This window comes from Littorina saxatilis, linkage group LG12 (genome assembly GCF_037325665.1).
Source record: "Littorina saxatilis isolate snail1 linkage group LG12, US_GU_Lsax_2.0, whole genome shotgun sequence".
Lineage (NCBI taxonomy): Eukaryota > Metazoa > Mollusca > Gastropoda > Littorinimorpha > Littorinidae > Littorina > Littorina saxatilis.
Window position 1 is genome coordinate 84,513,993 of NC_090256.1, and position 16,730 is coordinate 84,530,722.

The 16,730-nt window shown below is 41.4% G+C and overlaps 2 protein-coding genes across 9 annotated transcripts in view; one reads left to right on the plus strand and one right to left on the minus strand.

Annotated features, from left to right (window-relative positions):
- LOC138983006 (potassium channel subfamily K member 18-like) overlaps nucleotides 1–5,187 on the plus strand; it is an 85,496-nt gene extending 80,309 nt beyond the window's left edge. For all 6 annotated transcript variants that reach the window (XM_070356403.1, XM_070356404.1, XM_070356407.1 and 3 more), the window contains one exon: nucleotides 2,287–5,187. In XM_070356403.1, coding sequence (XP_070212504.1) covers nucleotides 2,287–3,611 — 1,325 coding nt within the window. In that variant the 3' untranslated portion in view covers nucleotides 3,612–5,187. The remainder of the gene's footprint in view (nucleotides 1–2,286) is intronic.
- A 1,752-nt stretch (nucleotides 5,188–6,939) lies between these two features.
- LOC138983000 (uncharacterized) overlaps nucleotides 6,940–16,730 on the minus strand; it is a 36,486-nt gene continuing 26,695 nt past the window's right edge. For 2 of the 3 annotated variants that reach the window (XM_070356391.1, XM_070356392.1), the window contains 7 exons: nucleotides 15,402–15,462; nucleotides 14,488–14,586; nucleotides 13,853–14,002; nucleotides 12,634–12,752; nucleotides 10,421–10,579; nucleotides 10,100–10,215; nucleotides 6,940–9,179 (listed from right to left, as the gene is read on the minus strand). In XM_070356391.1, coding sequence (XP_070212492.1) covers nucleotides 9,117–9,179; nucleotides 10,100–10,215; nucleotides 10,421–10,579; nucleotides 12,634–12,752; nucleotides 13,853–14,002; nucleotides 14,488–14,586; nucleotides 15,402–15,462 — 767 coding nt within the window. In that variant the 3' untranslated portion in view covers nucleotides 6,940–9,116. Of the gene's footprint in view, nucleotides 9,180–10,099; nucleotides 10,216–10,420; nucleotides 10,580–12,633; nucleotides 12,753–13,852; nucleotides 14,003–14,487; nucleotides 14,587–15,401; nucleotides 15,463–16,730 lie in introns of those variants that run through there. The other variant, XR_011461033.1, reaches the window with a different exon arrangement.

The following is a 16,730-nucleotide window of genomic DNA, read 5'->3' on the forward strand; positions in this document are numbered from 1 at the left end:
TTGGGGAAAGTTCAATGAATGCAAAAAGGTATGCCAAATAATAGTGTGTCATGTTTCCTTTGCGTTGGGTTGTAGTGAAATACACAGCGGTTATCTGTTTGCGAGTTGCCTGGAACACGTTTTTTTTAATAACATCTTCGATCTTGACATATTTTGTCATGTGAATAAGAACAGAACAAGTTCATCAAACATATTTCTTATTTTATCTGCATTGAATGAATTTACAACGTCCTTCTTGTTAAGGGGCCAGACCTACCTAGTGACGGGTCAAAAATCACTTTTTCATGTGTTGTTCCACACTTCATATTTTCTTACAGCTGAATATCTCTATTTTCATGCCAGATATTTTTTGGGGGGAAATTCCCAGGTATAACGGGAAATATATGGGGTCAAAGTAGGTCATGTGACCCCCAAAACGCCCAAAAAATCATTACGAAATATTAATATTAATTAATATTAATTTAAGTATTTAAATTAAAAATATTTAATTAATTATTAATTATTAATCATTACGGCTCAGAAGGCAAGGAGATTGAAGAGGACTGGGAGGGACGAACAACAAACAGAAGCAGAGGGGTTCCCTATCTCAGCGGTGGACACTAACTTTTTTCTGTAAGAAAAATGGCATTTTTTTATGTTGTGATTTTGTCCGGAAAACGAGTCGTTTTGTTCATTTTTACAACATAACTTTTTTGTTTTTAAAGCTATGACCTTGATATTTGGCATGGAAATAGAGTTTTGTCATATCTGGAACGTGTACTAAAATAATTGAAGTCTTGTTAGTGTAGCATGTGCAATAAATTTTCAAAGTAAAAACAAATCAGCAATTTTTTCACAAAATTTAGCTTAGCCTAAAATACAAAATATTAAACTTACTCTGTTTATTTTAGTACATGATCCAGGTATATCCTTTATATACATTTATACCAAAGGAAATAGTTCTGATATGACTAGAATGAAAACAATGTTGTCAAAACCAACTCTCTTTTTTTGGCATTTTCGAAACATAGTTTTTTGTTTATTATTTTTTTGGCAAACTTTATATTATTTGTTTTACTAATGTTATATTTTTGTATGTTAGCTTAGGCATTCAGCTATCTAATTGCCAAATATGAAGCTGTTATCTGGAAGCAAACTGAAATGACAAAATTAAGAAACAATACACCCGTCACTAGGTATGACTGGCCCCTTAATTGTTTATTCATAAAGACTACTTGTACTGAAGAAAATGTTTCCCTCTTTCAACGGGTGGAGTAGTGCGCCGGAGTAGTGTCCCTTGCGTAGAAACGTAGGTGAATAACACGATCTGCGCGTGCGGTGAAATCAACCGGAAAAGGAGAAAGACATAAACATGCCGAAAAACGATATGCGCATCACCCAGAAAAGGAAATAAGTCGAATCTGCTCGCGATAAAAGAAGTGCGCATGTGCGAGATCTAAAATGGCCGCGGAACTGTTAACTGGTGTATTAGTATTATATTAAGATGAAAGTGTGAGAGTGAATGTTGTGTCCAACAGGGCGAATGGTCGATTGATTGTTGTGTTGATGTATGTTTTTGTATATATTTATTGAAGTTTGAATAAATATATTATTGCCATTTTACCCTGTGTTGTGTTGGATTTAAAACGTCTGTAATTTGACCTCCATTTCCATTTCGCGTATTAAGCCATCCTATCCCAGATAGATTTCTTATATCTCTGGACATTAATCCCCCAATAGTCAGTCAGCCTCCATTTCCAGACCTTTTCTCCCTGAACACCTTAATTGTTGAGATTTGCATCGGTCTTAAAACAAAGCGACCATTGCAGATCATTTTGACTACAGTTTTTTAACTGAATGTCTCGCATCGGAGAGGGTGGGGGTGATCTTAAAACAGAGCGACCATTGCAGATCATTTTGACTACATGTACAGTTGTTTTAACTGAATGTCTAACATCGGAGAGGGTGGGGGTGATCTTTAAAAAGTGCGACCATTGCAGATCATTTTGACTACAGTTTTTTTAAATGTCTAACATCGGAGAGGGTGGGGTTGGTCTTAAAAGGGGAGTTTGCGCCGTCTTGAACTGTCTAGATGGTCGCGACCACCCGTCTCCAGGAGACCAAGCCTTGTTATTGTAGAAGGCCATACAGAGCGAAAATCAGCGCAGCCAGAAACTAGAGCTTTATCTGCCGCACGCTGATGTTGGCCTTTACAACAGATAGACGACGGAAGGGTGTCGAGCAGTCCTTGGTGTATGTGTCGTTTTTTTTACAAGCTATACTAAAACAGCGCATTGGTTGTTGCAGGGTATGGCAACATCGCGCCGGCCACAGACGGAGGTCGGATCGCCACCATGCTGTACGCCACCATCGGCGTCCCCCTGGCTCTCATCGTGCTGGCCGACCTCGGCCAAAAACTGACCCTGGGCCTCAAGTTCATCTGGAGCTTCATCCGACGCTACTACTACACCGGCTACTGCAGGAGGGTCCGCCACAAGGCCGTCACCACCTCCTACGACATGACAGAGTCCCAGGCACAGACTGGCGTGGCTCTCACAGATGGTGGAAGCATGCAGCGAGAAGGCAGCTACCGGCTTAGATCCCCTGCGAAAAGTAGCGGCAGCGGTGTTGGTGGTGATGGTGGTGTTTACTACAGTGAAGAAAGTGAAGGAGGTGGGGACGCAAAAAAAGTTGTTGGTGTGGACCTTAAAGGGGCTAGAGACTCGCCTGGTCGTTCTCAAGGCGTTAACGGTTCAGCGGGAGTGGCTGGGAAGGACAGAGACGCGGTGGACGTGCTCCGCAGGTCACAAAGCGCGGAGAGAAGCTCGCTGAGGAGTCAGCAGGGGGTGGTTGACAGGCACAACTCGCGCCACAGCGTGCGTTACAGCGAGACCCCGCCCAGGACAGACAAGAACCCACAGACGGGGAGCGGCGTGTTCGTGGACGTAGCCGAGCTGAAAGAGGACTTCAAACTGCCGGTGTCCGTAGCGGTGGGCTTCATCTTCGCCTACATCTTCCTGGGCGCGGGGATGTACCGGCTGTGGGAGGACTGGACCTACTTGGAGTCCTTCTACTTCGTCTTCATCACTGTCAGCACCATCGGCTTCGGCGACGTGCTGCCCGAGCACCCCAACTTCTTCCTGCTGTCGTGTGTCTACACCTTCCTGGGGCTGTCGCTCGTCTCCATGACCATCAACGTCATCATGGAGTTCCTGTCCAAGACCATCGACCGCGCCAAGGAGAAGGTGGACCAGGCGGCCGACAAGGCCAGGGAGAAGGCCAAGGCCGCCAAGGGCAAGCTGACCGAGGTCAGCACGCTGGCCAAGAGACAGATCAACAAGAGGATGTCCAAGGACGGCAGCAACAGCCCACCCAAGACCTCCAAGAGCGCCGACGACGTCAAGGGTTCTTTGCAAGAGAAGGATGAAGACCACGAGGAGGGCGAAGAAGCTAAAGAAGAACTCCCCAAGCCGACAGACAATGGGAAGCACCAGCTGGATGTACATACGAGGACAGCTCCACCCAGTTATCTCCCCAGCCCCGTCAGTGAAGCGGATGACACGACGTCGTTTAGGACTGCCGATGACCTGACTCCAGGCTTTGAAAACGTGACTGATGGTGAGCGGAAATAGCTGACCTAAAAAGCAGCATCTGGCAAGAAGACTGAGTGAAGAAAAAGAGTGACTGGTGTGACAGCAAAATAACAATATCGTCCGTGCACACAAAAAGTTTAAAAACAAAATCAAAACTGCTGCAGGGAAACGTCTGTGCACCAAAAATACCGTGTGCCTAAATATACGCGATTTTTGTGTGTGGATGAGCTGACCGTGGCACAACAAATTTGAATAATGTGATTGAGAAGATCACGTGGATTTGAAAAAGCTCAAGCACAGCACACAGGGGCACTAGTGGAAGGAGTTGAACATGCACAAACTTATGATGAAGTCAGGATTCTGGAATGATCTGGCTGTTATAAATATAAGTGCTCAAGAATATACCACTTGTTGCCTTTTTAAGAATTGTTGGCAAATGATATTAATTGTGTCATACTGTAAAGCGGCACCTTGATTTTTCACACTGCAAAACGGCACTTTGACTGTTCACATTGAAAACGAACTGCACAAGTGAAAAGTGCATGTGTTTGGCAATATGAATGTGCACAGTCGATGATGCTGTGTGAATGAGAGTATTCTTTACAATTTCTTTTTGCATTGCAGCCACAACTGGGAAGTCTTTTTGGACTTTCCTTTGTATTTGAAACACTTTCTCTATCGGTCTTCACAAAGTTCCTGGCTCGTTGAACTCTAATCTGCCTTTGAATCCATGTTGTGTTGTAATTCTCGTGAAAACAAATGTCATAGTATGCTACCTGACAACTCTTACAATTGACCGTCATTTGACTTTTTGTGTAACCTGTACTTAAACAAAAAAGGTTTGCATGTTTACTTTGATTGTTTGTTTGTTGTTGTTTTTAATATATATATAAAGACGGTAAGAAACTGACTGTGCCATCAGTTTCTTCACAAAATATGTTGATACTATTCTTCTCAAAATGTCACAAGACAGTATGAATGCCTCTGGTACTCAATTTTTAGTCTGTTCTTTTCGCATTTGAGTGCGAAATGACTGTCGAGAGTCTGTTCAGTTCTTGTCCAACGTCCTGGTGCTAGTTTTATACCTTTCCTACAAGGACTGTGTGTGCGAGAGTGTTGCTTGCAAAATATTGTGCTATGGGTGTTAAATGACGTGGCTAATTTTTCCATCCTCTTGTCTTTTGCTCCCAGTTCAATATTGTTTCGTGTGTGAAAATTAAAACTTGTTCTCATGTACATATATACTTACTTTTATAAGCTGTCAGCTATATTCATGTCTCTAACATCGATTGACACCCACTTTTTTGAAAGTAAAAAAGTGGAGCTTGAAAAAATTTTCAATTTGATATCTCAACAACTTCGTTCTCTGTATTCTTGTCAAGTAAGTTGCTTGGTGTGTGTGGAAACAGTTGTGTGTGTGTGTGGGAAGGTGTTATTCTGTGTGCGTGTGTTTTAAGGAGTGATCGCGAATGGTGTGAGCTCGAATACGCGAAGAAGAGACAAACAAATCGAGACTGCATTTTTGTATTTGAGTGTCGATCTTCCTATTTGTGTGATTCTACTTCTGTAAGGGGGAGGGCTGTTCATGTCTTAAATAAATGTACAATTAAAATCACCAGTTTTGTCATGTGCTCGTATACATGTGTGTGCTGGTGTTTGGATGTGCGTGTTGGTGTATGCATTTGTCTGTCTCAGTTATGAGAAACGTGGAGTGTATGCATGTTTGTGTTGCGTTGTTGTTGTGGTGTTGTGTGTGTGTGCCCCTACGCCAGCTCTTTCCTTCAGAACTGAAAATCCCCACATATATATATATCTGTTTCTCTCCTCCGCTGTGGTTCCTTATCAGTAACTTGTACACAAATTACACATGAAGCTATGAGCAACTCACACACACACACACACACACACATTCGTCTCTCTTTCACCCCCTCACTTTCTCAGTACTTTGCTGAAAACAACTTTCTCAGCACATACACATGATGCTAAACGCAAACGTCACTTCTGCGAATATATTCTCAGCAACTGTAAACATGATATAAAATCTTTTCTTTTAACGATGAGATTACACATTTCTCGTTTTCATGCGGTTCAAGTAAAGTTATTGCACTACAAGGTATACACTTTATGTAATCCACACTACTGGCCTTAAAACCCAAGGGTAACTCAGAAGATATCAATAATAGACAAAGTACAGAAACCCGAATTATTACCCAGTGATAGGAATTCAGAATTCAAAAACCAGCAACATAAACAAGTGTTCAAAACGTCTAACTGAGGAGTATAAGAATGTGTTTAAAATACCTTCCTTGCCATATATATCCGTGCAAATGATCATGTGCAGTTCCATAGATTTTTGCAGTTTTTTGTTCAACAGCATATTCTTTCCACCTTGACACCCTATTCTTTCCACCTTGGGTGGCCGAGTGGTAACGCACTTGCGCTCGGAAGCGAGAGGTTGCGAGTTGGACCCTGGGTCAGGGCGTTAGCAATTTTCTCCCCCCTTTCCTAACCTAGGTGGTGGGTTCAAGTGCTAGTCTTTCGGATGAGACGAAAAACCGAGGTCCCTTCGTGTACACTACATTGGGGTGTGCACGTTAAAGATCCCACGATTGACAAAAGGGTCTTTCCTGGCAAAATTGTATAGGCATAGATAAAAATGTCCACCAAAATACCCGTGTGACTCGGAATAATAGGCCGTGAAAAGTAGGATATGCGCCGAAATGGCTGCGATCTGCTGGCCGATGTCAATGCGTGATGTATTGTGTAAAACAATTCCATCTCACACGGCATAAATAAATCCCTGCGCCTTGAATATGTGCGCGATATAAATTGCATAAAATAAAAATAAAAATGAAAAAATCCCTGCGCTTAGAACTGTACCCACGGAATACGCGCGATATAAGCTTCATATTGATTGATTGATTGAATTCCCACATCGCATACAAAGCAGCCGGACTGTACATCCCGGGTAAGTGTTCAAGTGGAAGATGCTCTTATCCCTGGACAGAATTATGGCAACTTATAAGATGATCCATAAGCTGCGGCCTGGGAATGAGTAAAAGTGGTTTGGGCGTACTGACGGGAATTTTTGTGTGCGTGTTAAGGGCACACAGAGGCTCTTTTCTTACACAATTAAACAAGTCGCGTGTCAAGCTGTGGAACTCACAGAATGAAACTGAACGTAGTCCGCCGCTAGTGCAAAAGGCAGTGAATATGACGAGCCTGTTTGGCGCGGTAGCGGTTGCGATGTGCTTCATAGCACGCTTTACTGTACCTCTTCGTTTTAAACATATCATATCTATATGTTTTTGGAATCAGGAACCGACAAGGAATACGCGTTTTTAAATTGATTTCGAAAATTTAATTTTGATCATAATTTTTATATTTTTAATTTTCATAGCTTGTTTGTAATCCAAATATAACATATTTATATGTTTTTGGAATCAGGAAATGATGAAGAATAAGATGAAAGTACATTTGGATCGTTTTATAATTTTTTTTTTTTTTTTTACATTTTTCCGATTTTTAATGACCAAAGTCATTAATTAATTTGTAAGCCACCAAGCTGAAATGCAATACCAAAGTCCGGCCTTTGTCGAAGATTGCTTGGCCAAAATTTCAATCAATTTGATTGAAAAATGAGGGTGTGACAGTGCCGCCTCAACTTTTACAAAAAGCCGGATATGACGTCATCAAAGACATTAATTTTATCGAGAAAAAGAAAAAAACGTCCGAGGATATCATACCCAGGAACTCTCATGTCAAATTTCATAAAGATCGGTCCAGTAGTTTAGTCTGAATCGCTCTACACACACACACGCACAGACAGACACACACAGACACACACACACATACACCTACCTTCCTACCCTATTTTTTGGGGCTATGTTACCTTAACCACACCTATTTTTTTTGTGGCCTTATCAATGAGAGAGGTGACTATGGGAATAGATGCCGTTTATCTTTCAAATTTTCACTCATTTCACAGCACAGAGGGCAGCCTCAGGATAAGACTGAGTACTATCCGATCTGAAAGTTTAATCATTCTTTCTGAGAATTAGTCACATTGCAATCATAAATCCAACCCAGGATAAAATTAGGCAGAACAAAATATAAAACAATCAAAAGCAACTCCAAACATCACCATTATCACAAATATCAGTGAAGGTTTTATCCATACGTATTATGTAACCAGATACAAGGTTCCACAAAACACCCTCAGAATTGGTTCTACCACCAACAAGAATATATATAAATATAATTGGCACTGCATCAATACATGTGAAACTTCAAACATGCAAATATTTTCAGAAGAAACTTTATAGTCTCTGGTATCCCTTTTAAAAACCTTGAAACATCTGTGAAAATCAGACCTTATAAGAGAGGGGGTATTAAAAAGTAGTTAATTTTTGTACATAAATTATAAACAAATTTTCTGAATAAGCAGGATGTTTGAAAGGGTCAGGTTTGGAAATCTTAAATCGAATGGGGTGGGGGGAGGAAGTAATGGCATGACATGAACAAGCGATCTATGGTGTACACTATATTATATTATATATAAATCATATTCTCCAAAGCAACATGGTGGTGTTAACTGTCAAACAAAAAAGAATGTTGGAATGGTGGTAGCTAGTATAATTGTACTCTAGCTGATATGATGGAGCTGTATCAATTACGCTTCTCAAATGTTCATAGAATGCAACTCCTATACTAATCTGTTTTGAAAACTTTTCTGAGAAAACGTGTCATTTTCATAGTTGACTTTGCTAATGTGAGAATACAGAATACAGAATACAGAATACAGTATTTATTGAGCCAAGTGACATTAAAAAAACATTTAAAGCACAAGGAATTTAGCGTAGTGTTGGTAAAATCACGCACACACGCACACCCACACACACACTGACACACACACACACACGCCCACACATTCACTGACATACACACCAACACACACACGCCCACACTACAGCAGTCACGATCACACCATCACACACAGGGCAGACATGAGGTAAAACAAATGACAATCATCTATTAAAATAAAAAGTACAAAGAGTGGTCTAAGATGCTGGTGGAAGGGTCTACACAGAATACAATTTTATAATCTAATGCATAGTTAGAACTAGCCCATCCCCTCCACCCACCCACTCATGAATGACTAAAATAATGCAGCTAAAAATATAGAAAAAAAATAAAAGCATATAACAAAACAAACACATAAATACAACACCAGGAATGGCATAGCAGCTACAGCATAAGAATTTGTTGAAAACAAGAGGTAGTTATAGTGTTTAAAAACAGACAGAACAGTATGTAGAAGAAAACAAAACTACAGTGGGTGCAGCATTAAGAAACAATTAAAGTACCATGGGTATAAACAACAATATTCTAGTTCAGTTCAAGAGAAATAACAATCTCCGACTCAATACAAATTAGCTCTCTCCTGGACATGCACTGCAGAAGCCATGGTATCAGCTGATGTATGTTTTCTGTTGAAACTCATATCTCAGAAATGAGACATAATGAATTTCAGTCTGTGTCAGTCTAGTCTGCAGGGGCTGCTCTCACCTGCAGTATGTTCCCCAGGCCGACTTGGGACTTCAGCTCCTGCAAAACAAATTGTTCAGCATGTTCAATCTTCATCCAAGTAGTATACTGATAAGCAACCACATACTGCGTTAGGTGAGAAAATTATAGGCACCTTGCCAAGCACAATTAAATATTAACTATAGAAGAGTATATCAACAGAAGAGTACAACAACAACAACAACAACAACAAGACACATATAAGTCATCTACAGCCCCTCTCTCAGCTGCATCATGTCTCTCCACACTATACCTCCTGCCACTCGATTACAACAACAAAAATCTGCAGTTGTTCCATAAGGCCCCGATTCAACCATATCTGCATCTGCATGGGTAACGCCGGCAGAATCCAAAACTTTGGCTTAGTACCGGCGGAACTGGGGAGAGCACTAATTAGGGTTTGTACTGCCTTCTAATAACATAAAGTACAAGCACAATGCCGCTCTTTCTGTATGTGCATGTTTTGCCAACATTTGTGAGGCCGGGTTACTCTGTTCAGAAATGCTAGCCAATCTTTTTTGAACTGACAATTATTCTGTCACACTCAGCCTATCACATCACAACCAAACTAGTTCTGTTCAACATGCCCTCTTAACCCCCTATTCCCCCCCCCCCCTATTCCCTCCCCCCCATTCCCCCCCCCTCCCCTCTTCGGACCAAACCATGCACCAAAACCCTCTCTCTCAACTCTAGTCTATTTACTATAGCAGCAGCTACATGTTCCGTATTTACGGTAAGCAGTCGATCATCTCTATTTTCAGACAGCCTTTCTACAAACTCATAAATAAATCCCTGCGCCTTGAATATGTGTGCGATATAAATTGCATAAAAAAATAAAAAATAAAAAAAAATCCCTGCGCTTAGAAATGTACCCACGGAATACGCGCGATATAAGCCTCATATTGATTGATTGATTGATAAATGAGCACACGAATACTTACCTCCAAACTGCTGACTATTTTCTTGTACTCCTCTTTGTTCTTCTTCTTGCGGATGTCCTCAAAGTAATCATTGATGCAGACAAACACTCGAATCTCCTTCAAATGACGACAAGAGTCTGCAAAGAATTATGTAATGCTTACTGTCTTTTAAAGGTGCCAGAGACATGCAGCAAAGAGATCTACAAAAACGTTTAGACACACACGCAAACATGCATGCACACACGTACACACATTCACACAACACACAGTCACTGCAAAAACACTGCAAGAACACTGAACATTATAGAACAGTCTCTTAAAACGTCGTCAACAACAACTCACCGTAGTAAGTTTTGAGGGCGTTAGCAGTGATGGATGTGCCACAGATCTCCAATTGTGTCAGTTGTTTCAACCCCGCCCTGCACAAGGCAATGGAAGAGTCATCTCCCATTTCCTTGATATGGTCCAAACTCAGTGCGTGAAGTCGCTGACATGACTGGACTGCAAAGTGTAGAAAAGATTATAACAGTTGTACTGCACCTCTCAACACACACACACACACACACACACACACACACACACACACACACACAACACACACAACACCCACAAACACACACCACACACACACACACAACACACAAAACACACACACACAACACACACATAACACACATCACACACAGACAGACAGACGGACAGACAGACACACACACACACTAATTTGTAAGCAATAAGACATTTGTGAACAGACACGACTGTGCACTGTGCTACAGTGCATTTTCTTTCCATGAGAAGAAAGAAACATGAAGAGTGACTAACACCAACCTCCAGAAGGTCACATACACAAACACACACACATGCGCACACAGAGATCCAGGCAGATGCCTGTACAAATTAACATATTGGAACAGCCCTGTGATGTCCCGAGCGCAACTACCAACACCCAACTTTCAGAAGGTCAGGGTTGAACACACACACACACGCAGAGAGAGGGAGGGGGAGAGAGAGGGAGGGGGAGAGAATCAGAATCAGAATCAGAATGTTTTATTCGCGAAAACACATGTTTATAGCGAAAGGGTGTTGTGGGGTTGGGATGTCGAAGTACAAAGCTTTCTATACACCGAGTTCTCGCTACTGGAAGTCCGATAGAGAGTCCACTGCATTTGTCAGAGTCAGGGATACCTTGACTCACACTGCACACCAATACCATGCATCATAACATCATGATTTGATCAGTCCTTCAGTCTTTTGTTTTCTTCCCTGTGGTGACAGATATTGTGTGACGGCCCTTTTCAGCATTAGAGAACCAAGAATGAAAACATCACGGTGTTTGAAACTGTTCATCCTAAGTAAAAGCGGACTACGCGAGACACTATTCTCAGATCTTCTTCCAGTTCTTCTTTGTACAATTCAGCGTACCGATCTTTGCTGATCGGGGGCAATGTCCGAAGACACGACATGGCATGTTTCTGAATCTTGGTCATGTTGTCTGACTGATCGAAGAACCAGCGTTTACGATCTGTGTTGAAATCATACATGAGCACAACATCATCACTTTTGCAGTACAAACTCTGGGTGCCAATATGTTCTTCAAATACAACAGTATCAAAAGATTCATTTCTTCTTCTATCGCGGAGAAGTCTTTGTTTACGGCGGTCTCTCAGTTCACTAGCCAGCAGCTTGATGTGTCTGATGTCAATACCTCTTTCAGACGTTATCTTTTCCATGTGTTCCAGACTCTCACTGTTGTCGTCTGTCTGATTTACCGCACTATCATGCGAACAGTCTTTGGTCTGCGAACCACTTGCGCCCAAACACATGGTGTCGTCTCTATTGTTTACATGTTCCTCTCCACTGCGCCTAGTGTAAGTGGCAGGCGGTGGGTCTGTCTCACGTGCAGAGCGTGGCGTGTCAACACAGGCATGTGAACTGTCATGTTGTGACGGAGGCATGAACTCAGGGGTGGCTAAAAATAGACCGCATGGCGAAGTATGCCTACTGTCAACAATGTTATCACTTGCCTTATTTTCTTGTTCCTGTATTTTGTTTGTTTCTGTGGAGCACTGTGTCACAATGTTTTCTGTTCTTGTTTCGTCAGTCCGTGAAGTAGCACGCCTGTCTTCTGCCCTTTTCTTGTCGCGGCGTATCTGTGACGGGGGTTTGCGTCTCCACGCGCCCACTGGTAATGTCGGCTCGCCATCTTGTTGATCTGCGGAGTTGAAGCGAAGCACGACGACAGGTTTGTCGCCTTCGCCCGTCACCTTCCAGGAGATAAGAGCGTGGTCCGCGATAATGGTGGTCAGAATAGACTCCACAGTTTTAGGTAGGCCTAAAACTGACATCTTAGTGGCTGTTGTTGCTGAAAATGTCGAACTTTTGACACAGCAAATGTGTTCGTGTCTTGCCACAGCGACCACCGGAAGTCGAGCCCGAGAGATAGAGAGAGAGATAGAGAGAGAGAGAGAGAGAGAGAGAGAGAGAGAGAGAGAGAGAGAGAGAGAGAGAGAGAGAAAGAGAGAGAGAGAGAGAGAGAGAGAGAGAGGTGTACAAACCTAGTGGAACAAGCCCTGTGATGTCCAGTGATCGACCACCAACGCCAACCTCCAGAAGGTCGGGGTAGAACTGGGCGATCAGCATCAGACACCGATTGTTCATTCCTTCACTGTTGTGACTGCAATAACAACCATCATCAATAACATTTCCATCTCTCTTGAACCAAAGTGAGTTAAATAGGATACATATTCAGAAATAAATCAAACAGAATTAGTCTGAAGAAGCAAATCAGTCAGGTGTATAGATATTTAACTTGCAGCACTATCTCAGCAGGCTGGCTGACAAAGTGCCCCTAATATACTAAAATATTAAAATATCAGACAACTGCAACAGATTTTAAGTGACGTCCCTAATTGCCTTGCAACTGACACAACCAATTGGTCAGTGATTCCTGAATGTCATGTTGAGGGCTGGAAAGTTACGTACATGTAGCAGCTAGCTTCCGAAACAAAAATATGGTTGCGAGATATTCATACCAATTAATCTAAGCAGCCTGTACAATGTGCACTGATAACACTAAGTGACGCAAGAGCATAAGTGACGATTACATATGGAATTAAAGAAGACATTTTACGATGTTTATCACAATGTGGATGGCGTGGGTCGTGTACGACCCATACTCTGCAGAGGCGGTAAAGAGGTTATCCCTTTTCGGATGGCGTGGGTCGTGTACGACCCATACTTTTTACGTTGAATCCTTCTTTAGAAAATATGGGTCGTACACGACCCACATCATCCGGACTGTATAGTCCAAACCGTGATCCCGTGAAGGTTAACATTCAAAACATGTGCTAGACATGCGAAGTGGCGCAGTGGTAAGAGGTCGGCCTCCTAATCGGAAGGTCGTGAATTCGAATCCCAGCCGCGGCCGCCTGGTGGGTTAAGTGTGGAGATTTTTCCGATCTCCCAGGTCAACTTATGTGCAGACCTGCTAGTGGCTTATCCCCCTTCGTGTGCACACGCAAGCACAAGACCATGTGCGCACGAAAAAGATCCTGTAATCCATGTCAGAGTTCGGTGGGTTATAGAAACACGAAATCGGCGTATGCTGCCTGAATGGCGGTGTAAAAACGGTCATACACGTAAAAAATCCACGTAAAAATATGAGTGAACGTGGGAGTCTAAGCCCATGAACGAAGAAGAAGAAGAAGAGGAAGAGAAAACATGTACTACCTCAATGTCTAGCTCAAAGCCCTGATATTTCCACTGAAAACTCACCACGGAAAGAGAGGGGGGATGATGAGCGAGGTGATACTGGGGCACCCTCCCCCCAGCGCCCACATGACCTCGGCCGTCAAAGGATGGGTGTCGCTCAGGTAAGTCAGCTTCTGCAGCAAGCGACAGTAGCCACTCACCAGCCACATGCACCTGTAAGTAAATCGCAACAAAAAAATGTGAACGTTTTGAAAAAAGGGTTGTTGATGTATTTATGCTACATGTGTGCACTGGGCTAACAATATGACTTTTCATAGCTGTTTAAATTTATGAAGGATAATTTTCACCGGCTGAACAGATCCCAGAAAATGATTGAATCAGGTTCAGCATCTAGTAAGAGAAACATTGTACCTTTGAAATCACAAAAAAAGATCTCAGAAGAATTAAGTGTCATATTTTCACCTATCCTCACTACACCCTCCTTTATCTTGCCATTCATTTTCTGCTTGTATTAATATTTTCAAATAGCTTTGTTGAATTATGAGTCCGCCATCGTGTTCACTTCTGTTATGTTAAACTTAGGATTCACTAATAATTACAAGCATATGTTTGAGTACAGATCTAAAATGCCAAATAATTATATTCATATGTCACGATATCAAATTTGAATCAAGTTTTGTTAAAACCAAGTGTCATACTTGTCAGTGAGGACGTTGCCACAGGCGATGATGGAGACAGATTTCAGCGAGTCTTGAGACGTTTTCAGTAGTTCTTCCAGACCTGGCTCTAGGCATGCTCTGGAATAAAATATTATGAATAAATGTAACTCGTGCATGGATTCGCACATGCATAAACAAACACACAAATAAGAATGTACTAAGACAGAAACATCCACAGACATACACACACAGCCACGAAAGCACAAGATCTACAAATACCCACAAAAGCACAACCACAAACATTATAATGGCCATGAGAAAGACAGACCGACACAAACAAAAGCAGCAGGCACACATAGATGTAAAAACAGGCACAGAATTGCAGTCAACACAAGTACACACTGACACACAAAGAAATATAGACACTTATTATTAAAATATATGTCCTAAACACACCCACCCACAGATACACACAAGTCACAACTATTAACGTACACAGGCAGACATTCTGTGAGAGATTATACTGATACATGCATTTCAAGCCCTCAATCAACCTATCTCTCTCTTTCACTCTCCAGGCATGGGAATTGAAAAAAGTAAAAAAGGCTGAAATTTTGTAAGTAATATCAATCGACGGCGCGAAGCCTTACCAGGGGTATTTGCGGGCATGCCCACCTGGTAAAAATTTCTCCAAAGAACCCAAATTGTGCAATTTAATGTCATCTGAGCTCCAAGTTTGCCATTATATTCAGTTTTCAGAACCATTTTTGCCTCCCCCGTTTATTTTTTCGGCAGACACTTTTGCTTTTTTGGCAGAACAAAAAAAAAAATTCGGCGGAAATGTGTCTTTCGGCGGACAATTCCCATGCCTGACTCTCTCTCTCTCAAGACACGGACCGAGGTACTCTGGCTTGCACGAAATCCTTCTTAACCTGATCAGTACAATTCATTACCTTATTCTGCGGTTGTACTCATCCATTGTCTCACTTGGACGTCTACTGCCAGACCTCAAACCTGGCAAAGACAGAGATGGAGTTGACTGTCATGCACTGTGGAATACCATGCTTAGATTGTATGTGTTCTCAATGACAAGATAGTCAACAAGAATGATATGAAAGCTCAGTCCACGTACACATCCACGCGTGGATGCACTCACAGCTGGGTGCGCACACGCACACATGTGCACACACACTACAATGTTCTGGGGGAAGTCATTGTGACCTTTTGATAAGAATTATGTGTCGATCATGCTACATTAACTTTTCCTGACAGATATCATGGTGCTGTTATGTTACATAATCACTTGACACGAATCAAAATGCCATTCAGGAAATTGAGATATATGTTATAATGCACACAGCTTTGCCATAATTAGACAGGACATGGAAAACGTATTCTATTTACATTATATCTGAAGTGCATTTGTTCCAGCTGCTTTCAGGAAATGCACTTTGAATGAGAGTCATGAAAAACCACTTATAGTTATAGCTTCTAAATGTTTTTGATTGGCAATATCAAGAAGGGGGCTGCATGATTTAAAAAAAACAACGAAGAGCAGTCAATCAAAATACAATTAAGAAGATGACAGAAGTATGAAACATGAAACAAATAATTACAGAGTTTAAAAGACTTTGCAAAAATTCATAAAGTCATAAAATGAAGGTAAATGAACTTTTAAACAAGAAGACACACACATTTAAAGAGTTTTAAAAACAAACCAAATTCGTTCATAGTCTGCTAATCGCAAATGCTACAAAAAAAGAAACTTGAGTCGGAAAAACTAAAGTTTAACATTCAATGCACAAAATAACTCGGGGGTCAGAGTTCAGTTATACCATAAAGAAGATTTGTCATGCATGAGTTTAAGTTCACTGCAAAATGTGTATAATTACCAAAACAGCCTTGCGGGTACCAATAAAAAAAAATCAAACAATTCAGGAAACACTTAATAATTAGCCTTATTATAAGCCAAAGCAAAATAATGAAATACGATGTTATACAACATCTACAGAGCTTGTATGTCTGGAAAACATTGAAAGCAATCATTTGTTGGGGATTTCAAACTGTAAGAAAGTGAATTACATGTACCAAAAGGATAATTAGTTTAAGCTTCAACTATATACAGCTGTTAAAATAAAACATTAAATATAGTTAACAATTCATCAAATGTCAATCAGTATGACATGATCACTATATCGTGTGTCAAAGCACAATCAATGATCAAACAAAACATTATTCTGTCATCTGTGCATTTGCATTTTTCCAGACCATCCTTATGTTCA